The sequence below is a fragment of the Myotis myotis genome, unplaced genomic scaffold (assembly GCF_014108235.1).
Source record: "Myotis myotis isolate mMyoMyo1 unplaced genomic scaffold, mMyoMyo1.p scaffold_m19_p_5, whole genome shotgun sequence".
NCBI classification, from domain to species: Eukaryota; Metazoa; Chordata; class Mammalia; order Chiroptera; family Vespertilionidae; genus Myotis; species Myotis myotis.
Window position 1 is genome coordinate 6,244,323 of NW_023416357.1, and position 18,204 is coordinate 6,262,526.

Here is an 18,204-nt window from a genome sequence, read left to right on the forward strand (position 1 = left end):
TAATAGTTCTTTGTAGACTTTATGATGTAATAGAACATTTTCAGTTATTTTTTTAAGTTTTTGCCTTTTTGGTAGGGACAGTTTATTTCAGTATATTAGACTGAATGTTATGGTTAATACCACTATTTAATCCATTATTCAATTACTTATTACAAGTAAGTGTTTTATATCAGTACTTGAAATTCTATCTTCCCTTCCAGATAATTTTTTTTTCTTATCCCTTTAATCTAGATAATAGACATAGCTATAAATATACAGATTGTATTAAATATATGTTTACATAATTTGATATAAAGCATGTAGGATTTCCTATAGTAGTGCAGAATTAAGCCACAATTCATATTCTTTTAAAATTTCATAAATAGGAATGTTTATCTCCCTACAAATTTTTTTATTCAGAATTTTTAAATACATAGAAGTACCCATCGCCCAGCTTCAAAAATTATCAGCATTTTCCCAATCTTGTTTTATCTCTGTCCCTCCCCATTTTTTTTTGCTGTAATACTTTTAAAGCAGTTCCCATACTTTATATCATTTCATCCATAAATGCTTTAGTATCTGTCTCTAACAGAAATTACTTCAAAACACAATTTCATTGTCATCTATATCAAAATAAATATTAATAAGTTATTCCCTAATATCTAATACTTAGTCAGTGTTCACATTTCCTTATAATCTCAAAAATATATTTTTACAGTTGGTTTGCAGTTGTTTTGATTGATAAGGCTCTTAAGTCTCATAATCTATAATACTCGATCCCTCACACACCTCCTTTTTTCATGCCACTTACATGTTTTTCTGTAGACTATTCCACGTTTCTGGATTTCATAGATCTCTTCCTTCTGGTGTCATTTAAGTTGTTCCTCTATCCACCATTTTTTTTCTGTAACCTCTTAGATCTAGGGGCTTAATATAAAGTTCAGTTTTGATAGTAAAGGAGAAGAATACTTCATAGGTGATGCTGAATGTTATTGCATCACATCAGGAGGCACATAATATTTGTCCCATTTTCATTAATCTCTGAGTTTACTGATGCGTCTGTTATAAAGTTTTTTATGATTAGTTTTAAATGATGGTTACCTAGATGCATTATTTTCATTAGAAGGTACAAAATACTGATTTTTTCCTAATTATTTTGTTTCATATTAAAGAGGAATTTTGTACTGACTGTTACTGTAAACATAGTTTGTACAGGAAAGGCAGGGGAAATGCTTGATTTGTTTACATTAGTTTTCTGAATAATGAGTTTTCATATCATCCTCCAAATATGACTAGTTTTTTCATTTTTCAATATCAGTATGAATTAATAGATTTTTATGTATTTTAATTTATTGCAGTCATTCTTTTTGAAGCTCAGATTGTCCCATCTTTGCCCAATGTTAGTCCCTTCAAGTTGGTCTTATATACTTTTTATGTAATCTTATTGCTCTTTTGTAACCTGAATAACTTCTGCCTCTACAAGATGCCCCTAGACCAGTGATGGTGAACCTTTTGAGCTCGGCGTGTCATCATTTTGAAAAACCCTAACTTAACTCTGGTGCCGTGTCACATATAGAAATTTTTTGATATTTGCAACCATAGTAAAACAAAGATTTATATTTTTGATATTTATTTTATATATTTAAATGACATTTAACGAATAAAAATCAACCAAAAAAATGAGTTCGTGTGTCACCTCTGACACACGTGTCATAGGTTCGCCATCACTGCCCTAGACTCATCTTGTACATTTCCTGCCCCAAATCTGAAATCGGTCATTTTCCAAAGAGTCCTAATTCTCTTCAGTGGGAATAATCTGGGTGCTATGACTGTTTGTTGCTAAGAGTTATCATAGCTTTGGACCTTTTTAAAATATGCATTTTTTTAGAAAAAGAAAAAGAAATCAAGAATTTATATTGATTTTTTTAATGTATTTTATTGATCTCAGAGAGAGGAAGGGAAAGGGAAAGCGATAAGAAACATCAATGATGAGAATCATTGATTGGCTGCCTCCTTCATGCCTCCCCTCCCACCTCCCACCCCATACCACTGGGGATCAAGCCCTGACTGCAAGTTGAACTGTGCTCTCTTGGTTCATGGGTTGACATTCAACCACTGAGCTACACAGGCCGCACTGTATTGATATTTTTAATTCAAATTTAAGATCATGAGATTCTTTTTATTTTATCTTATTCTTTCCTCCAAGTGTGAAAATTGGTACCCAAGGAAATAAACACAATTTTTATTTGCTTTGCCCCACTATATTTACAGTAAGATTATTGAATATAACTTGATATTTTTGCATTTCTTTTTATCTGTAGTACACCATTAGAAATCTATCTTGAAATAACTTTTTTTCTGTTTGATTATATCAATAATTTACTGTCTAATGAAGTTGATTTCTTGTTTACTTTTAAATTTTTAGCTTTTAAATTTTAAACAGTATTTTTAGTAATAAAATAGTATTTAATGATATTTTAACAACCAAAATGTTTTATTGAGGTATAATTTACATGCAAAAATATTCACTAATTTTAGGTATACAGTTTTATTAATTTTAATAATTATATACAGTGATGTAACCTCCAGCACAATTAAGATATAGAATATCACCCTTAAAAGCTTCCTTGTGCCTCTTTGTAAAGGATCCCCTCCCTCTGACCCTAGGAAACCACGAGTCTACCTTTTGTCACTGTAATTGTACCTTTTGTAGAATTTTATTTCAGTGGAATCATGCAGCTTGAATGATTACAAGTCCAGTTGGCTTAAGCTGTGTTTTACTTCTCTTAATTAGGAGAATATTGATGGTATATTAATATTTTATTCCTTTTTATTGATAAGTGGTATCAATAATATCATTCCTTTTTTCAATTTTATTTATTAAATTGATTGGGGTGACATTTGTCAACAGGAACATATAGGTTTCAGGTGTGGGTTTCTATGTTACAAGATTTGTATGTTGCACCATGTGCCCACCACCCAAAGTCAAATATTCTCCTGTCACCTTATATTAGGACCCTTTGTCCCTCAACCCCCTTCCCTCTAGCAACTACCTCAATGCTGTTTGTGTTAATGAGTTTCATTTTTATATCCCACACTAGAGGGCTGATGCACGGTGCAAGGGGCTCAGCCCCCGCTGCCGCAGCTTCATCTGGAAGGACGTCCGGAAGGACGTCTGGTCTAATTAACATATTACCCTTTTATTATAGATATGAGTGAAATCATATGGTTCTTAGCTTTTTCTGACTAACTTATTTCACTTAGCATAATGTTCTCAGAGTCCCTCCATGTTGTTGCAAATGGCACTATTTCGTCCTTTTTTATACAGCAACATAAATGAACAATAAGATTTTATGCAGAGTAAAGGAAGCTTTACACCAAGCATGTCAAACTAAAGGCTAACACGGGCCAAATAAACCAGGTTTAAGTTTATGTGGGCTGCAAAAAAACAAAAGCTTCAATTTTCGTAGAAACGTAGGTTTATTTCAATAGAGACATGCTGCATACAAAGGGCTGAAATAAATGTGTAATCGTTAACATAAAATAATAGAACATTTTAATAAAAATTAATATTTTTTCTCGAACATAAATTTACCAGACACTGAATAACTGCACAAATTAATAAGCGTAATGCAAATAAACCTATTTTTCTTGTTCTCCAAAAGCAAAATATTTCCTGTTGTGCACACCAAACAAGTCAGTCCAAGACTAATGACATGGCAAGGCTACTAAAATATTCGCTGCTAGTATTAGTGGAGAGAAATGGTGCGCCTGCGCATAAGGGAAATAAATGCAGCACAATTATAGTAATCAGTCATTAGCAAACATTGTAGTTCGTTATTAATAATTATGTATAACAGGATATTGTAAAAATTAAGTTATGAAATTTTTATGAAGGTGTTTCTTACATACTGGTATATTGGCTGGACCGCAAAAATATTCATTGTGGGTCACATGCAGCCTGCGGGCGCCATTTTGGCGTGATTGCTTTAGACAGAAGAGTACATACATTGCAGGGGGCCAGGGATTGGCTTGGAAGAAATGTGAAAGAACTTTTGGGGTAATGGTAGTCTGTCAGTGGTTCTAACAGTTATCAAGATTACCTGTGATTTGTTAGAAATGTAAGTGCTAAGGCGCTTTACCCCAGGCTTCGTTAATCAGTAACTCAGAAGGCGAGGCTCATCATTGCATATTTAAACAGCTTCTCCAGATGGTTCTGATAAGCTAAAGATGGAGAACTGTTCTGTATCTTTGTTGGAGTTTGAATTATAATGGTGAATGCATGTAATAAAATTCGACAAATGTACACTGAAGATTTATACATTTCATGTAAATTTTATCTCAAAAGAAAAGGGGGGTATACTGATACCTATGATTTACTTTTAAATACATCCAAAGCAAGGTGTGTATATACATATTCATAAGCATACATATTTACATACTCATGGTTTAGCATCAGTGTGTATGTGTGGTTTAACATTAAAGAGTAAATATTTCAGTAATCATTTCAGAGGACACAGGACATTTCAAAATAAAATTTAATACCCTTGAATGATAACTTCTAACAAACTAAGAATAAAATAAAATCTGACAGAATAAACTGCAAAACCTAAAATGAAAGTTATGCTAAATGGGAGAATGTTAAAAGATCAAAATCAAGTACAAAAAATATTCATCAAACATGTCAAGGTGATTGTAAAATGTGTTTGGAAAAGTAAAGAACTGCTAGTAAATAATAATTGTTGCCTCTGAAAAATACACAAGTAGTGATTTGCCTTACCATACATCGGGACTAATTTTAAAAAATATAGTACTTAAGATATTATGATACTAAAGAAGATCTAACACGTATCCTTCTCAAACTATTCCAAAAAGTTCTAGAGTAGGGAAGACTCCCAAGGTTATTTTAAGATTGTATGGTTCTAAATAGATCAGTGGAACAAGATAAAGAGCCTAGTAATAACCCTCCACATATATAGGTTATAATTACTGTGAAACAGAAGTGGCACTGCAGTTAATGTGGAAAGGATTTTCAGTAAATGGGCTGGGACCACTGGCTTTCTATAAGGAATTTTTTTAAATTGATTCCTACTTCAACTCAACAATCAATGCAATATAAATTAAAAGAAATCTTTTAAAACTTGTAAGAAAATAGTATGTGAATACATTTTTGAAATTTTGGGGGAAAGATTTCTTAAATAAGTCACAAAAGCCATTAACCTTAAAAAGAGGTTGATAAATTTTACTACCTTAATATGAAGAACATTTAGGAATCAAAAGACCTCTTAAAGAAAGTGAAAACACAAGTCACCAACCGAGAAAAGATACTTGACATACATGTAACCGAGAAACTGTTATTATTAAGAAGATATAACGGATTCCTCACCTACAAACCAATATAAGGCAAGAGTCCTGGCAGAAAAATGAGTAAAAGTCATGACTAGGCATTTTATAGAGGAAATAGCACATATGGCCTTTATGGTGTTCAACCTTATTAGTAATTCAGGGAATAACAAATCTAGACCACATTTTACACCCACTTGATTGGTAAAAATTGAGAAGTCAGATGATAAATTTTGGAGAAGAAATTAATTAAACATCTTTTTAAAAATATATTTTATTGATTTTTTTACAGAGAGGAAAGGAGAGGGATAGAGAGTTAGAAACATCAATGAGAGAAACATTGATCAGCTGCTTCCTGCACACTCCCTACTGGGAATGTGCCCGCAACCAAGGTACATGCCCTTGACTGGAATTGAACCTGGGACCCTTGAGTCCACAGGCTCAGGCTCTATCCACTGAGCCAAACCGGTTAGGGCAATTAAATATCTCTTAAACATTGCTACTAATTGAGAAAATATTACAACCAGTTTTTTAAAACGGCATTATTTCATAAAGTTGAGCATTCATGTGTCCTATGATCCAGCAATTTCGCTGTGCGGTACATATAGCCAATAGAATCTTGCATATGTGCACCTGAAGACAAATGAGAGAGTGTTCATTATACCACTAAAATTGTAGTTATCCTATCTTCAAAAGAATGGATAAATGAATGGCAGTATAGACACACAATGGCTTGTTATGTAGTGGTGAAAACAAATAACAGTTACATGCAACAGCCTGGATGACAGTTAGTGGCATAATGTTGAATGAAAAAGGCAAAAAGATATAGACAACTACATCCCGTATACCTTTTACAAAGTTGAAAAATCAGGCACGATTATAAACAGTATACAGCTTAGATAATTTTTTAAAGCAAAGAAATGATCAAATTCCTCATAGTGGTTACCTTGAAAGTGAAAAAGGAAGATACCATAATGGAAGGAGCACATTGGGAAATATAAATTATTGGAACTATTCTTATTCTTGAGTTGAGTTCACAGTGAATTGTTGTAAATAAATTAAAACGGCACCTATAGTATTGATGGTGTGTCATAAACCAACATTATGATTAGTACTTTTGTGCACACTTGATGTCTTGGAGAAGAAAGAGCAAAAACAGGGGTGAGGGAATCGTTTTCTATTCCTGCCTGAAAAAGACCAGGCCAGCTTATGATTTTTTTTTTTAATATATTTTATTGATTTTTCACAGAGAGGGAGGGAGAAGGGTAGAGAGTTAGAAACATCCATCAGCTGCCTCCTGCACACTCCCCACTGGGGATGTGCCCGCAACCAAGGTACATGCCCTTGACCGGAATCCAACCTGGGACCCTTGAGTCCGCAGGCCGATGCTCTATCCACTGAGCCAAACCGGTTAGGGCCAGCATGTGATTTTAATCGCTGCTTAAGGAATTAAGTTATGGAGTAGGACAAAGAGAATTTGCTGTTCAGAATTGAAACTGGGTAAATTGAAGTCTTCTGCTTTGATTTATTTAAGTTTGAGGTGGGGGCAGTGTATGTGTTATGTTATTCTGATTGCTATTAGTTGATTTAATCATCCATGCATCTTGCAGTGAAAGTGTAAATGTATGCATTCCAGTACCAGCCAGGTTTTTTTAAGTTTAAATTAATGTGAAATTTTATTTAATTCCTCAGTTATACTAGCCACATTTCAAGAGTTAAGTATATGCAAGTGGCTTAGGGCAACCATATTGGACAGATATAGAACATTTCCATCATTGCAGAAACTTATATTGGACAGCATTGGAATTCTTCACAGAAATCAAATACACATTTCAACTTATTTAATAACCCCAGAGTTGTATTAGCTAATCATTAAACAAAATAGATATGCCTCAGATGACGTTATCATTGCATTGAGCTATGATTATGAAAGACTGAATGGGATTGGGTTTTGGGGGGGGTGTTTTTAGTGGGGTTGGCTATAGTTAGACTGATCTCTTCCTTATCTCGTTCATAACACTTTTCTAACATTGTTTATTAATAATTTGGCAAAGGATAACACAGAAGAAATCTAGATTTATGTTTTATAATTCCAAGATTTAAGGTGCAATTCAGATATAGTTACAATTATATAAATGATGTAATTAACACATTATATAATTTTTGAGACATTAAAGGACTTGGAATAATGAGGAATGGAATTCTTTAAAATAATTCAACTAGCATTGAGTGGTACTCTTAAAAGAAGGTCCCCTTTCTAATTTCTCTCATATCCTACCTCAGGTCCCACATACAGCAATTTAAATACTTCATACTAAAATTGTTTGAAAGTATTTATAAATTACTGGTTTATAACTTATTTTTTAAACATTTGTTTTATATTTTTGTTTATTTTCATTTTCAGTATTAAATTGTTAATAACAAATTGAAAAGCTTATATGGACACATTAAATGCGTTTTTATTATTATTGCCTAATGAATAATTATACTGGGATCTTTTTTTTTATATATATACATATATAGTTGTTGAAGTCCGAAGAGGATTCCTCATATAAACCTGTGAAGAAAGCTTGTACTCAACTTGTTGATAACCTAGTTGAGCACATTCTTAAATATGAGGAATCTCTAGCTGGTAAGACATTTTATATATTGGTCATTAAGTTGATTTTATAAGATATTTTAAAATACTTTGGGCATATTTCTCATTTTTGCCTCTGGCTCTGCTTAGCCTAATACTGAACTACTTTACTCTTGAATGAAATCTGTTTTTTGTTTGATGTTGCAGCCTTGATTATATTGTTAAGGTTGACTAAGATTATCTAGAGCAATAAAGCATGGGCCTCATCTCTCACATATCTTTCGGTAGCATATCATTTTAGATGTCATATTAAACAGGAATAAAAAGAAATCCAGGGGCTAATACATACTTAGCTAATTGAACTCATTCAAAAGCTGTTTGTTATATTTTTAATCTTATAAAATTTTCTCTCAAAATGAAATTGGTTTAATTATTATAAAAATGTTTTTAAATGATTTGTAGTATATTCCTAATATTAATTTTAATTGTTACATAAAAATGTGCTTAATCTTGCTTGAGCTAGTAAGCTATTAATATCTTTAATTTAAAATTTTTCTTAAATATTAGTGTTATATTATTTAGCAAATTAATCAGTGGCAAGTCTAAAATTATTAATCAAATATAAATAATTATATGAAAACTATAAAAGTCAGATTTGCTATCTATTGCTTATAGCACACAAGACTAACATGACTTATATCACCTGATGTACATTAATGAGGAACAATATTGGGGGTCATTCTCCAATATGGTGGCCAGTTGCCTCTTACAGAGGTACATTTATGGCACATTCGGAAACTTGATACCCTTTATATTTTTATGCAGTATTTTTTCTTTAATGTTTTCTTTTCTTTTTTTCTTCATTTTCCATGTGTACCTTTTTCTTCTTCTTTTCTTTTTGTTCTGTTTTCTCTATCCTAGATTTTAAGGGTGATACTGTTGTCTCTTGATATTAAAAAGTTGCTAATCTCCTCTAAAAACTAATTTGCCATTCAAGAACCATTCTAACTAGCAACATTTTCCTCTCGCCTGAATAGCGTTTTGTTTTCCTTTTTAATGTAGCACTGGTCCAACTTCTTAATTTCTCACTCCCATCTTTTAACATTCTTCTACTACAGCTTCATTGTTCCCCCAGTATCTTTAAACACAGTATCACCTCAGCTAAATTGGTTTTGTCTCCCTTTGCTAACTTTCTTTCCCATATTGACTTTTATCCATTTTTAGATATAACCAACATCCTGTCTCTTCCCAAAAGCCCATCTCTAAACTTCCGAACTTCTATACTGTTTTTTAACTTAAACCCTCCTCCCCTCAGGGAAAACATTTGCCTTCTATAGTGCAGCCTCTTTGTCCTTTATTCTTAATATATGTAATTTATATATTAAAGATAAAAATGAAGTGCAGGAAGTCTAGTATCATAAGAAACTTCAATGAGTTATATTAAGGAATCTATTCAGAGGATAATATTGAGTAATTTAAATAATAGTCTGTATAATTTTCACTGCCTTGTCATATTTTAGTGTCTTATTTCTTGTTCGTTTTTTCAGACTCTGACAATAAAGGTGTGAACTCTGGAAGATTGGTGGCTTGCATAACCACTTTGTTCTTATTCAGCAAAATAAGACCCCAGCTCATGGTTAAACATGCCATGACGATGCAGCCCTACCTCACCACTAAATGCAGTGTAAGTATGGAGCTTCCTGGTTTTCTCTTTATAGAAACCATGTACTAAATATTTTAACTTTGGCATTCAGTGTCATTCATATTTTCACTGACAGATGACAGTTATTTTCAGTGACAGGTCAACTGTGTTATGTACTCAAATTTTTGTTCTAATATTTATAGCAAGCTATCTACAAACATTTTTCTGATGTATTAAGTTCAGGCACCATTTCTCATTAAGCCAAACACTCTATATATGCTTAATAAATGTTGTAACTATTATTAAGATCGCAAAGCTAAATGAGGTAGAGTTCTATCATTGAGAAACTTTAATGTCTTTTGGATTCTGAGTTTGCTTTTAATTTGTCATTTTTAGTATGTTTTATTTTAAACATTTATTTTTACAATACACCAATATGTTGAATATGGAAATTTAGTATGTCACAGATGTTAGGTTATTTTAAGTTAATATTACACATACTAAGTTTTCCTAGAATCAGATGTGAAAATTTTAGTAAAATAATCCAGCAATTTATATGGTAACATGGTGAGTTAAGTGGCTTATTACAAACACTAAATTTAAAATATTTTGAAAACTTTATAATATCGTTTTTCTGTTTTCTCAGTTTTCCTAAGAAACTAATTTTAACAATTTTATCTACTAAATTTGTTTTGCTGCTGTAGTCAAATTTTTTTGTGCTGTAAATTAATAAGTTCTAAATGAAAATCTTAGGATGTCCTGAGAAATGTTAAGAATTGAGGAAAGCCCTAACCCAGTGGTTCTCAACCTTCCTAATGCCGCGACCCTTTAATACAGTTCCTCATGTTGTGGTGACCCCCAATTTCATTGTTACAAATTGAACATAATTAAAGCATAGTGATTAATCACAAAAACAATATGTAATTATATATGTGTTTTCCGATGGTCTTAGGCGACCCCTGTGAAAGGGTCGTTCGTCCCCCAAAGGGGTCACGACCCACAGGTTGAGAACCACTGCCTAACAGGTTTGGCTCAGTGGATAGAGCGTCGGCCTGCGGACTGAAGGGTCCCAGGTTCAATTCCGTTCAAGGGCATGTACCTTGGTTGAGGTGTGTAGAAGGCAGCTGATCGATGTTTCTAACTATCTCCTTCCTCTCTGTAAAAAATCAATAAAATATTTTTTTTTTAAAAAAGAATTGAGAAAAGTAGCAGAAGATAAGTATATAAACTCAACATATTATACTTGCCAGACCCTACTTCTATTTTTAGAGCTTGTATTACATCCAGAAATAAATGGATTATTATGTAATCTTATGGCTGATAATAATGGGCAATATTTACTGAGCTTAATGCCAAACACTGTGAAGAATTTTACGTACATTCTCTCATTTACTTTGTGAGGTCGATACCATTCTTGTCTGTTTTACAGATAAGGAAACGAAAGCTTAGAGAATATAAATATCTTGCCCAATATTGCACAGTCAACCAGTCCCAGTCTTTTTGCCTCTAGAATCTGGACTGTAATGTAATTTGCATAAATAGTACTCATTTGCAACAACATTTTTTGGAAAGTAGGGTTACTTTAAAAACATTTTGTATAATTTTTTATATTTGTGCAAATACAGGGTTTTGCATAAAGACAGTATTCCCCTCATTTGCACAAAATCCTTCTAAGACCCCCAGTGGATGTCTGAAACTGCAGATAGTACCAAACCGTACGTGTACTGTGTTTTTTCCTATGCATGCATACCCTCTCGCTTACAGAAAGCACTGTATGGCTTCTCTTTGGCACAGCTCAGTTGCCAGCATCACTACTCCTGTACTTGAAGGCCATTATGCAGTCGAATGCTCTACCACTGAGCTATACCCCCATTGAAGGCCATTATGAAGTAAAATAAGGGTTACTTGAACACAAGCACTTCGATCCTGGGAAAGTCAGTCTGATAAGTCAAGATGGCTACTAAGTGACTAACAGGCAGGGAATGTAAATATCATGAGTATGCTGGACAAAGGAATGATTCATGTCCTGGGCAGGATGGAATGGGACAGCACAAGATTTTATCATGCTACTTAGAACGGCGCGCTATTTAAAACTTATGTGTTGTTTATTTCTGGAATTTTCCATTTAATAATTTTCAGTTGTAGTTGACCCCAGGTCACTGAAACCATGGAAGGGGAACCATAGATAAGGGAGACTACTATAAGCCTACCTTACATATGATAAATGCTTTTTTTGATTTTTTGTGTGGTCTTTTTTTACATTAAATCCAAGATTTTATTGTTCTTATGCTTTTGTTGATAAATTAAGGATCCAGTCATAAAAAGGATAACACAGGACTTCTCAACCTCAACACTATTGACATTTAGGGCTGGATTATTTTTTGTTGTCAAGAACTGTTCTGACCATTGTAGGATATTTGACAAGCATCTCCTATCTACTAGATTCCAGTAGTGCCCCCCTATACCCTTTTTGTGATAACCAAAAATGTCTCCAGATATTGTCAAATATTCCTTGGGGGACAAACTCACCCCTAGTTGAGAAACTATTCGGTTAATATACCCCATTTTGAAAAATACTAATATTAAAACCTGTATCAATCTAGTAAAATTATCTGTTAATATTTAAATACTTTTGTTCAGAATTGTCTTGTATTAAATTTTAGGGGTAAAAACAATAACTGTGACATTATGATTAAGTGACCCAAAGATCACATGGTTAGTTAGTGGCATAGCCAGAATCCAGGATCCTAAAACTGAGACTCTTCCCTTCATGTTTTAAAAAAGCTCTTTTCTAAATGGGTTGTGTTGTGTTGTTGTTTTTTTAACAAATTTTATATATTTAATACTTCAACCTCCAAGTAGATAGAACTGTATATAGTTTCTTTTTAGATTTTTTATACTCATAAAGTACTAATTTTATCCTTTTAGACACAAAATGATTTCATGGTTATCTGCAATGTTGCAAAAATCCTAGAACTGGTGGTACCACTGATGGAGCATCCAAGTGAAACTTTCCTTGCCACTATTGAAGAAGATCTAATGAAGCTGATCATCAAATATGGCATGACTGTAAGCATCTATCGATTATTACGCAGTTCGCAAATAACTTAATCTTTTGTTTTACCTTTGTCTTTAACTTTTGTCTAAATAGCAATCTTTTCTGTATCTTTTAGGTAGTGCAACATTGTGTGAGCTGTCTTGGGGCTGTTGTAAATAAAGTGACACAAAATTTTAAATTTGTATGGGCCTGTTTCAATAGATACTATGGTAAGTTCAATGTCTGGACTTTAAAATTATTCTGCTAGATTCTGCAGTGTCCTCCTTTTTAATGCATCTGATTAAGGGTAGTATTTAGGGAATTGTAGGAGGTGTGATATTAGAAATGGTATTTTGTAGTATCTTTTGTATTCTCTTAATAACCCAATAAGATTACATAAGAAATGTATCTCCTCTAAGTAAATGTTGGCAACTCTTCTGCCCAGTATGTAAAATAAAATTTAAATATTTTTTCTTACATTAATTCTCTTAGACTCTAAGGAGTGTCCTCATAATTCTAGACATATTTAATACTTAGACTATTAGTAAAATTCAGTTGTGATTTATTAGTAATAATCATTTGAACATAATAATTTAAGAATTAAGGGTTTGTTATAAATGAATATTACTTAACTTTCTCAGGTGCCATTTCAAAATTAAAAATACAGCACCAAGAGGATCCAAATAACACTTCACTTCTATCAAACAAACCAGCACTTCTTAGATCCCTTTTCACTGTTGGAGCACTATGTCGGCATTTTGATTTTGATCTGGAAGATTTTAAGGGCAACAGTAAGGTAAAGATCTTAATATTAATTACTTAGTATGTTGTAATAAAAAAGAACTGTGTAACCCTGTCAACGGAAAATGACTAAAATGACACAGGATGAAAGCAGCATTAGTCTGATTTAATGAGCACTCTGGACAGTGCTACTCAAAATATGGTCCTCAGGCTGCTGATCTATGAACTGTTTATTACTGGTCTGTGATAAGATAAGTAAGCACAGCTTATATCAGCTTTATAAGAGTAGGTGCACTGCCCTAACCAGTTTGGCTTGGTGGATAGAGCATTGGCCTGTGGACTGAAGGGTCCCAGGTTCAATTCCGGTCAAGGGCATGTACCTTGTTTGCGGGCACATCCCCAGTGGGAGGTGTATAGGAGGCAGCTGACTAATGTTTCTCTTTCATCGATGTTTCTAACTCTCTATCCCTCTCCCTTCCTCTCTGTAAAAAATCAATAAAAATACATATTTTTAAAAAAAGAGAGTAGGTGCACTGTTTATGTCAGCAGCTGACTTTAGTTTTTTCACTTTCTCAGTGCGTGAATAGTACATTATTTACATTCTGGCACAAGTCTCTTTGTCACAGATCTTTATTTTGAATGTCACTATTCTAAAATTTATTGATTTACAAACTTATTGGTGACTTATTCTTTAGTCAAGTTTGCATGTGGACATTCTCATTACTTGCTATTAGGTATTTTTTTCCTTTATAGTTAAAAACTGATCTAAATAACCCTTCTTTATCATACTGATTTTTCCCCTTAGGTTAACATAAAGGATAAAGTACTTGAACTATTGATGTATTTTACAAAACATTCAGATGAAGAAGTACAAACAAAAGCCATCATCGGTCTAGGTAAGTTAAGTCTGTATTTCATTATAGTTTTAGTTGTTTAAGAGGTTGAGCCAGTTTTAAAATATTGTGAGTCTAAACTGTTCATTTATTTATGTATGTTTCTATTCATAGTAGGGTCTGCTGTGTAGAATATAGGAATGGGGGTTAAAACACCTGGATTCCGCCATGCCGGTTTTGCTCAGTGGATAGAGCGTTGGCCTGCGGACTGAAAGGTCCCAGGTTCGATTCCGGTCAAGGGCATGTACCTTGGTTGCAGGCACATCCCCAGTGGGGGGTGTGCAGGAGGCAGCTGATCGATGTTTCTCTCTCATCGATGTTTCTCTCTCATCGATGTTTCTACAAGACCAGTGCTCTAACCCCTGAGCTATAGGGCCCGCTTCATCGATGTTTCTAACTCTCTGTCCCTCTCCCTTCTTCTCTGTAAAAAATCAATAAAATATATTTTTAAAAAAACACCTGGATTCCATTCCTGGCCAGCCAATGACTTCCTGGTGACCTTGAGCAAGTCACATAACTTCTCTGTTAATTAATTTCCTCATTAATAAAATAGAGATGACAGTACTGTCTCCTTCCCCTACTTTATAGGGTTTCATAAGAACATTCATTCAACCCCACCCAGTGTGTCTCAATGGTTGAGCATTGACCTATGAAACAGGAGGTCACGGGTCAATTCCTAATCAGGGCACATGCCCAGGTTGTGGGCTCAATCCCCAGTGTGGGGCGTGCAGGAGGCAGCCGATCAATGACTCTCTCTCATCATTGATGTTTCTATCTCTCTCTCTTTCTCCCTTCCTCTCTGAAATAAAAATTTTTTTAAATGTATTTTTTAAAAAAGAATATTCATTCAAGCACTTTGATACAGAATGATGATTTAGAAGAATTTTGTGCTATTGCATGTTTTTTAAATTGTTCGGGTTTTTTGTTTTGTTTTGTTTTGTAAAGCTTTATTGTTGTATTTGCCTGCCATTTCTAGTACAAATAGTGGGCAGTCTACACTGGCTTTTTTAAATACAGAAATACTTGAAACAATTTGGATGTATATCTGTCCCATATTATTATTTTTTAAGGAACATTGATGTAACAAATGCATGCCTTTGCAGAAGGTTAGGGTTTGTGGCTTATTTGGATGGGTCATGGAATACAGGAGAAATAGGAAAAGACAGCACTAAAGTACCTGAATTGAATGCACTTTAAAACAATACAAGAACAGTACTCTGTCCAGGTTTTTGTTTTTTATTATTTGTTTTTTGTGCAAATACATGTGAAATTACTTAATAAAGTTAATAACTTACTTTGAAACTTTATTTTGGTAGCATTAACAAGGTCTATAATTTAATATGCATGGACAATTATTTATATTAATCTTTTGAACTAAAATAGAGTAATAAAAGAGTCTAAGTTATTCAAATCTCATTAAACATTTACTGATTTCTTTAAATAAATTTAAATTTTGTTATCATACTTCTCCTTCCCTTTCAGAAATTACATTTAGCAAATATAGTAAAAATTCAGATATCACTTATTAGGAAATTATATTGAGAACTTCAAGCCAAATATGTACCTTCGAGTATTTAGTCTGGACATAAGCTATATAAAGTGGCAAAACTAATAGTACTACATTTGTTTCAGAGAACAAATAACAGCTAACTCTTGAACAACATGGGGGTTAGGAGCACCCACTCTCACACATTTGAAAATCTATGTTACAACTTTTGACTCCCAAAACACTTAGTTATCCTTTAGTATCTGAGGGACTGGTTCCAGGACTCCACCATATACTAAAATCCAAAGAAGCCCAAGTCGCTTTTATAAATTGGCAGAGAGCATTGTATACAGTCAGCCCTCCGCATCCACAGATCAAAAATACTGTTATCAACCTGTGGTTACTTGAATTCACAACGTGAAACCCAGGGATTCAGAGGGCCCACTGTGTATTTATTGGGGGGGTGGGAAATGTGTGTATAAGTGGACCCACATAGTTCAAGCTCATGTTATCCAAGGGTCAACTATATGTAAATTTTTTAAATTGATTTTTAGAGAGGAAGGGAGAGATAGAAACATCAGTCAGCTGCCTCCTGCATGCCCCTTACTGGGAATGGAGGTGGAGCCTGGAAACAACCCCCACCCCCGCATGTGCCCTGCCCAGGAAGGAAATCAATGACATCTTGATGCGCAGGAAGACGCTCAACCCACTGAGCAATACTGACCAGGCTGTAAATATTAACTTAAATAAGTAGTACCATCTAAAAAATAGATAGGTGCTTCTAGACCAGTTAATGAAAAAAATCTTGCCTGGGCCATAGTTAATCCTGTGTGACCTTGGGCTAGTTATCTGATCACTCTATGCTTTGAATTTAGTTTGTTATTTGGTATCAATAATACTTGCTATCATCAAGGATCTTCATTTTCTTTCACATAAATTACTATTTTATACAAATAAGCATGGATAATAATAATTTCCTATATTAACTTGTGGTTATAGAATTCAGCTTTGTGGCTTCATTTAATATTTTTAGCGTTATTTTGAAGTATTCTGTTTCATCAACTGGATATATTTAAATTTGTTTTTAAAATAATGCCAAAATAGTACTTTCTGCTAGGGATCTAAAATATGTTTGTAGACATTACCTCTTAAATCCTGAAAACATCCCTTTGAGGTAGGTGGGTGGTAAATATTATTGTCCCCATTTTACAGATGGAGAATTGAGGCACAGAGAGATTATGTGACACACCCAAGGTCACACTACAAGTCAGTGGTGGAGACAGAAATAGAACCCAAGACTCCTGACTCCTAATCCATTCCCCTAGCCAGTAGACCCTGCTCCCTCCTCAAGGTTTCCTCTTGTGTGAAATACTCCTTTGAAATGCAATTTCTTGTTTTTAATTCATGGGGAAAGAAGTGCCTGCTCTAACACTTCTCTAGGTAAGGCCACCAGCATATTCTTCCAGTCATTTTAAGTTTTAAGTTTTGAAATAAGGAGTTTTTTATGTAATTTATCAACATTGTCACTAAATATTATATTTAATTTTACTCTGACTATATCAAAATATCTTTTTCTCATTTCTTTAGGATTTGCCTTCATTCAGCATCCAAGTCTAATGTTTGAGCAAGAGGTGAAAAATCTATATAATAATATCTTATCTGATAAGAACTCCTCAGTAAATTTAAAAATACAAGTATTAAAAAACCTCCAGACCTACCTACAAGAAGAGGACACACGAATGCAACAGGCAGATAGAGACTGTGAGTGAAAATATATTTTTTAATGTCGCAGTGTGGCTACAGTTAAAATACTCTGACTCATTTTTAATCCAGGTATCAAATTTCCTTATCTATTAGATGAAGGTATTCAGTTCAGAAGGCGTCCTTAAGTCTATAGCTAGGCTTAAGGGTATTCATAAACTCCCTAAAATTATACAATTTAATATAGGTGTAGACATTAACATTTTGAGGGAGGAGAGGGATTGTAGTTCTCAAAGGGACCTCTAACAGAGACCCCCCCCCCCCAAAAAAAAAAAAAAAAATGACGAGCCATTGAGCCAGAGCACTAGCTCTAACATTTGGTGCTTTTGGTTGTGGTCTGCTTTGGTATATCTAAGTAAAGGTTAGTGTACACGTTCTTAATATCTTTACTTCCTTTTGTAGGGAAGAAAGTTGCAAAACAGGAAGATTTAAAAGAAATGGGTGATGTTTCCTCAGGGATGAGTAGTTCCATCATGCAGCTTTACCTCAAACAGGTGCTTGAGGCGTTTTTTCACACCCAATCCAGTGTACGCCACTTTGCCCTAAATGTCATTGCATTGACTCTAAACCAAGGTCTTATTCATCCAGTTCAGGTAAGTGTGTTTTAGAAAGCAGAACTTATTAAAAGAGCCAGATTTGTTGTCATTTGATGACATTGTGATGAGATAATAAGTAGTTCTTTATTCCTCTTAGTTGTTAATTTGGGGTTGGGTTTGGGTTTTTTTGTTTGTTTTTTTGTTCTTT

General features: G+C 33.7%; 1 protein-coding gene across 5 annotated transcripts in view; it reads left to right on the forward strand.

The window, feature by feature from the left end:
- Window positions 1-18,204, forward strand: part of NIPBL (NIPBL cohesin loading factor) — a 181,763-nt gene that overhangs the window by 147,865 nt on the left and 15,694 nt on the right. For all 5 annotated transcript variants that reach the window (XM_036308338.1, XM_036308342.1, XM_036308341.1 and 2 more), the window contains 8 exons: window positions 7,846-7,954; window positions 9,448-9,584; window positions 12,471-12,611; window positions 12,716-12,809; window positions 13,221-13,375; window positions 14,126-14,216; window positions 17,287-17,460; window positions 17,863-18,053. In XM_036308338.1, coding sequence (XP_036164231.1) covers window positions 7,846-7,954; window positions 9,448-9,584; window positions 12,471-12,611; window positions 12,716-12,809; window positions 13,221-13,375; window positions 14,126-14,216; window positions 17,287-17,460; window positions 17,863-18,053 — 1,092 coding nt within the window. The remainder of the gene's footprint in view (window positions 1-7,845; window positions 7,955-9,447; window positions 9,585-12,470; window positions 12,612-12,715; window positions 12,810-13,220; window positions 13,376-14,125; window positions 14,217-17,286; window positions 17,461-17,862; window positions 18,054-18,204) is intronic.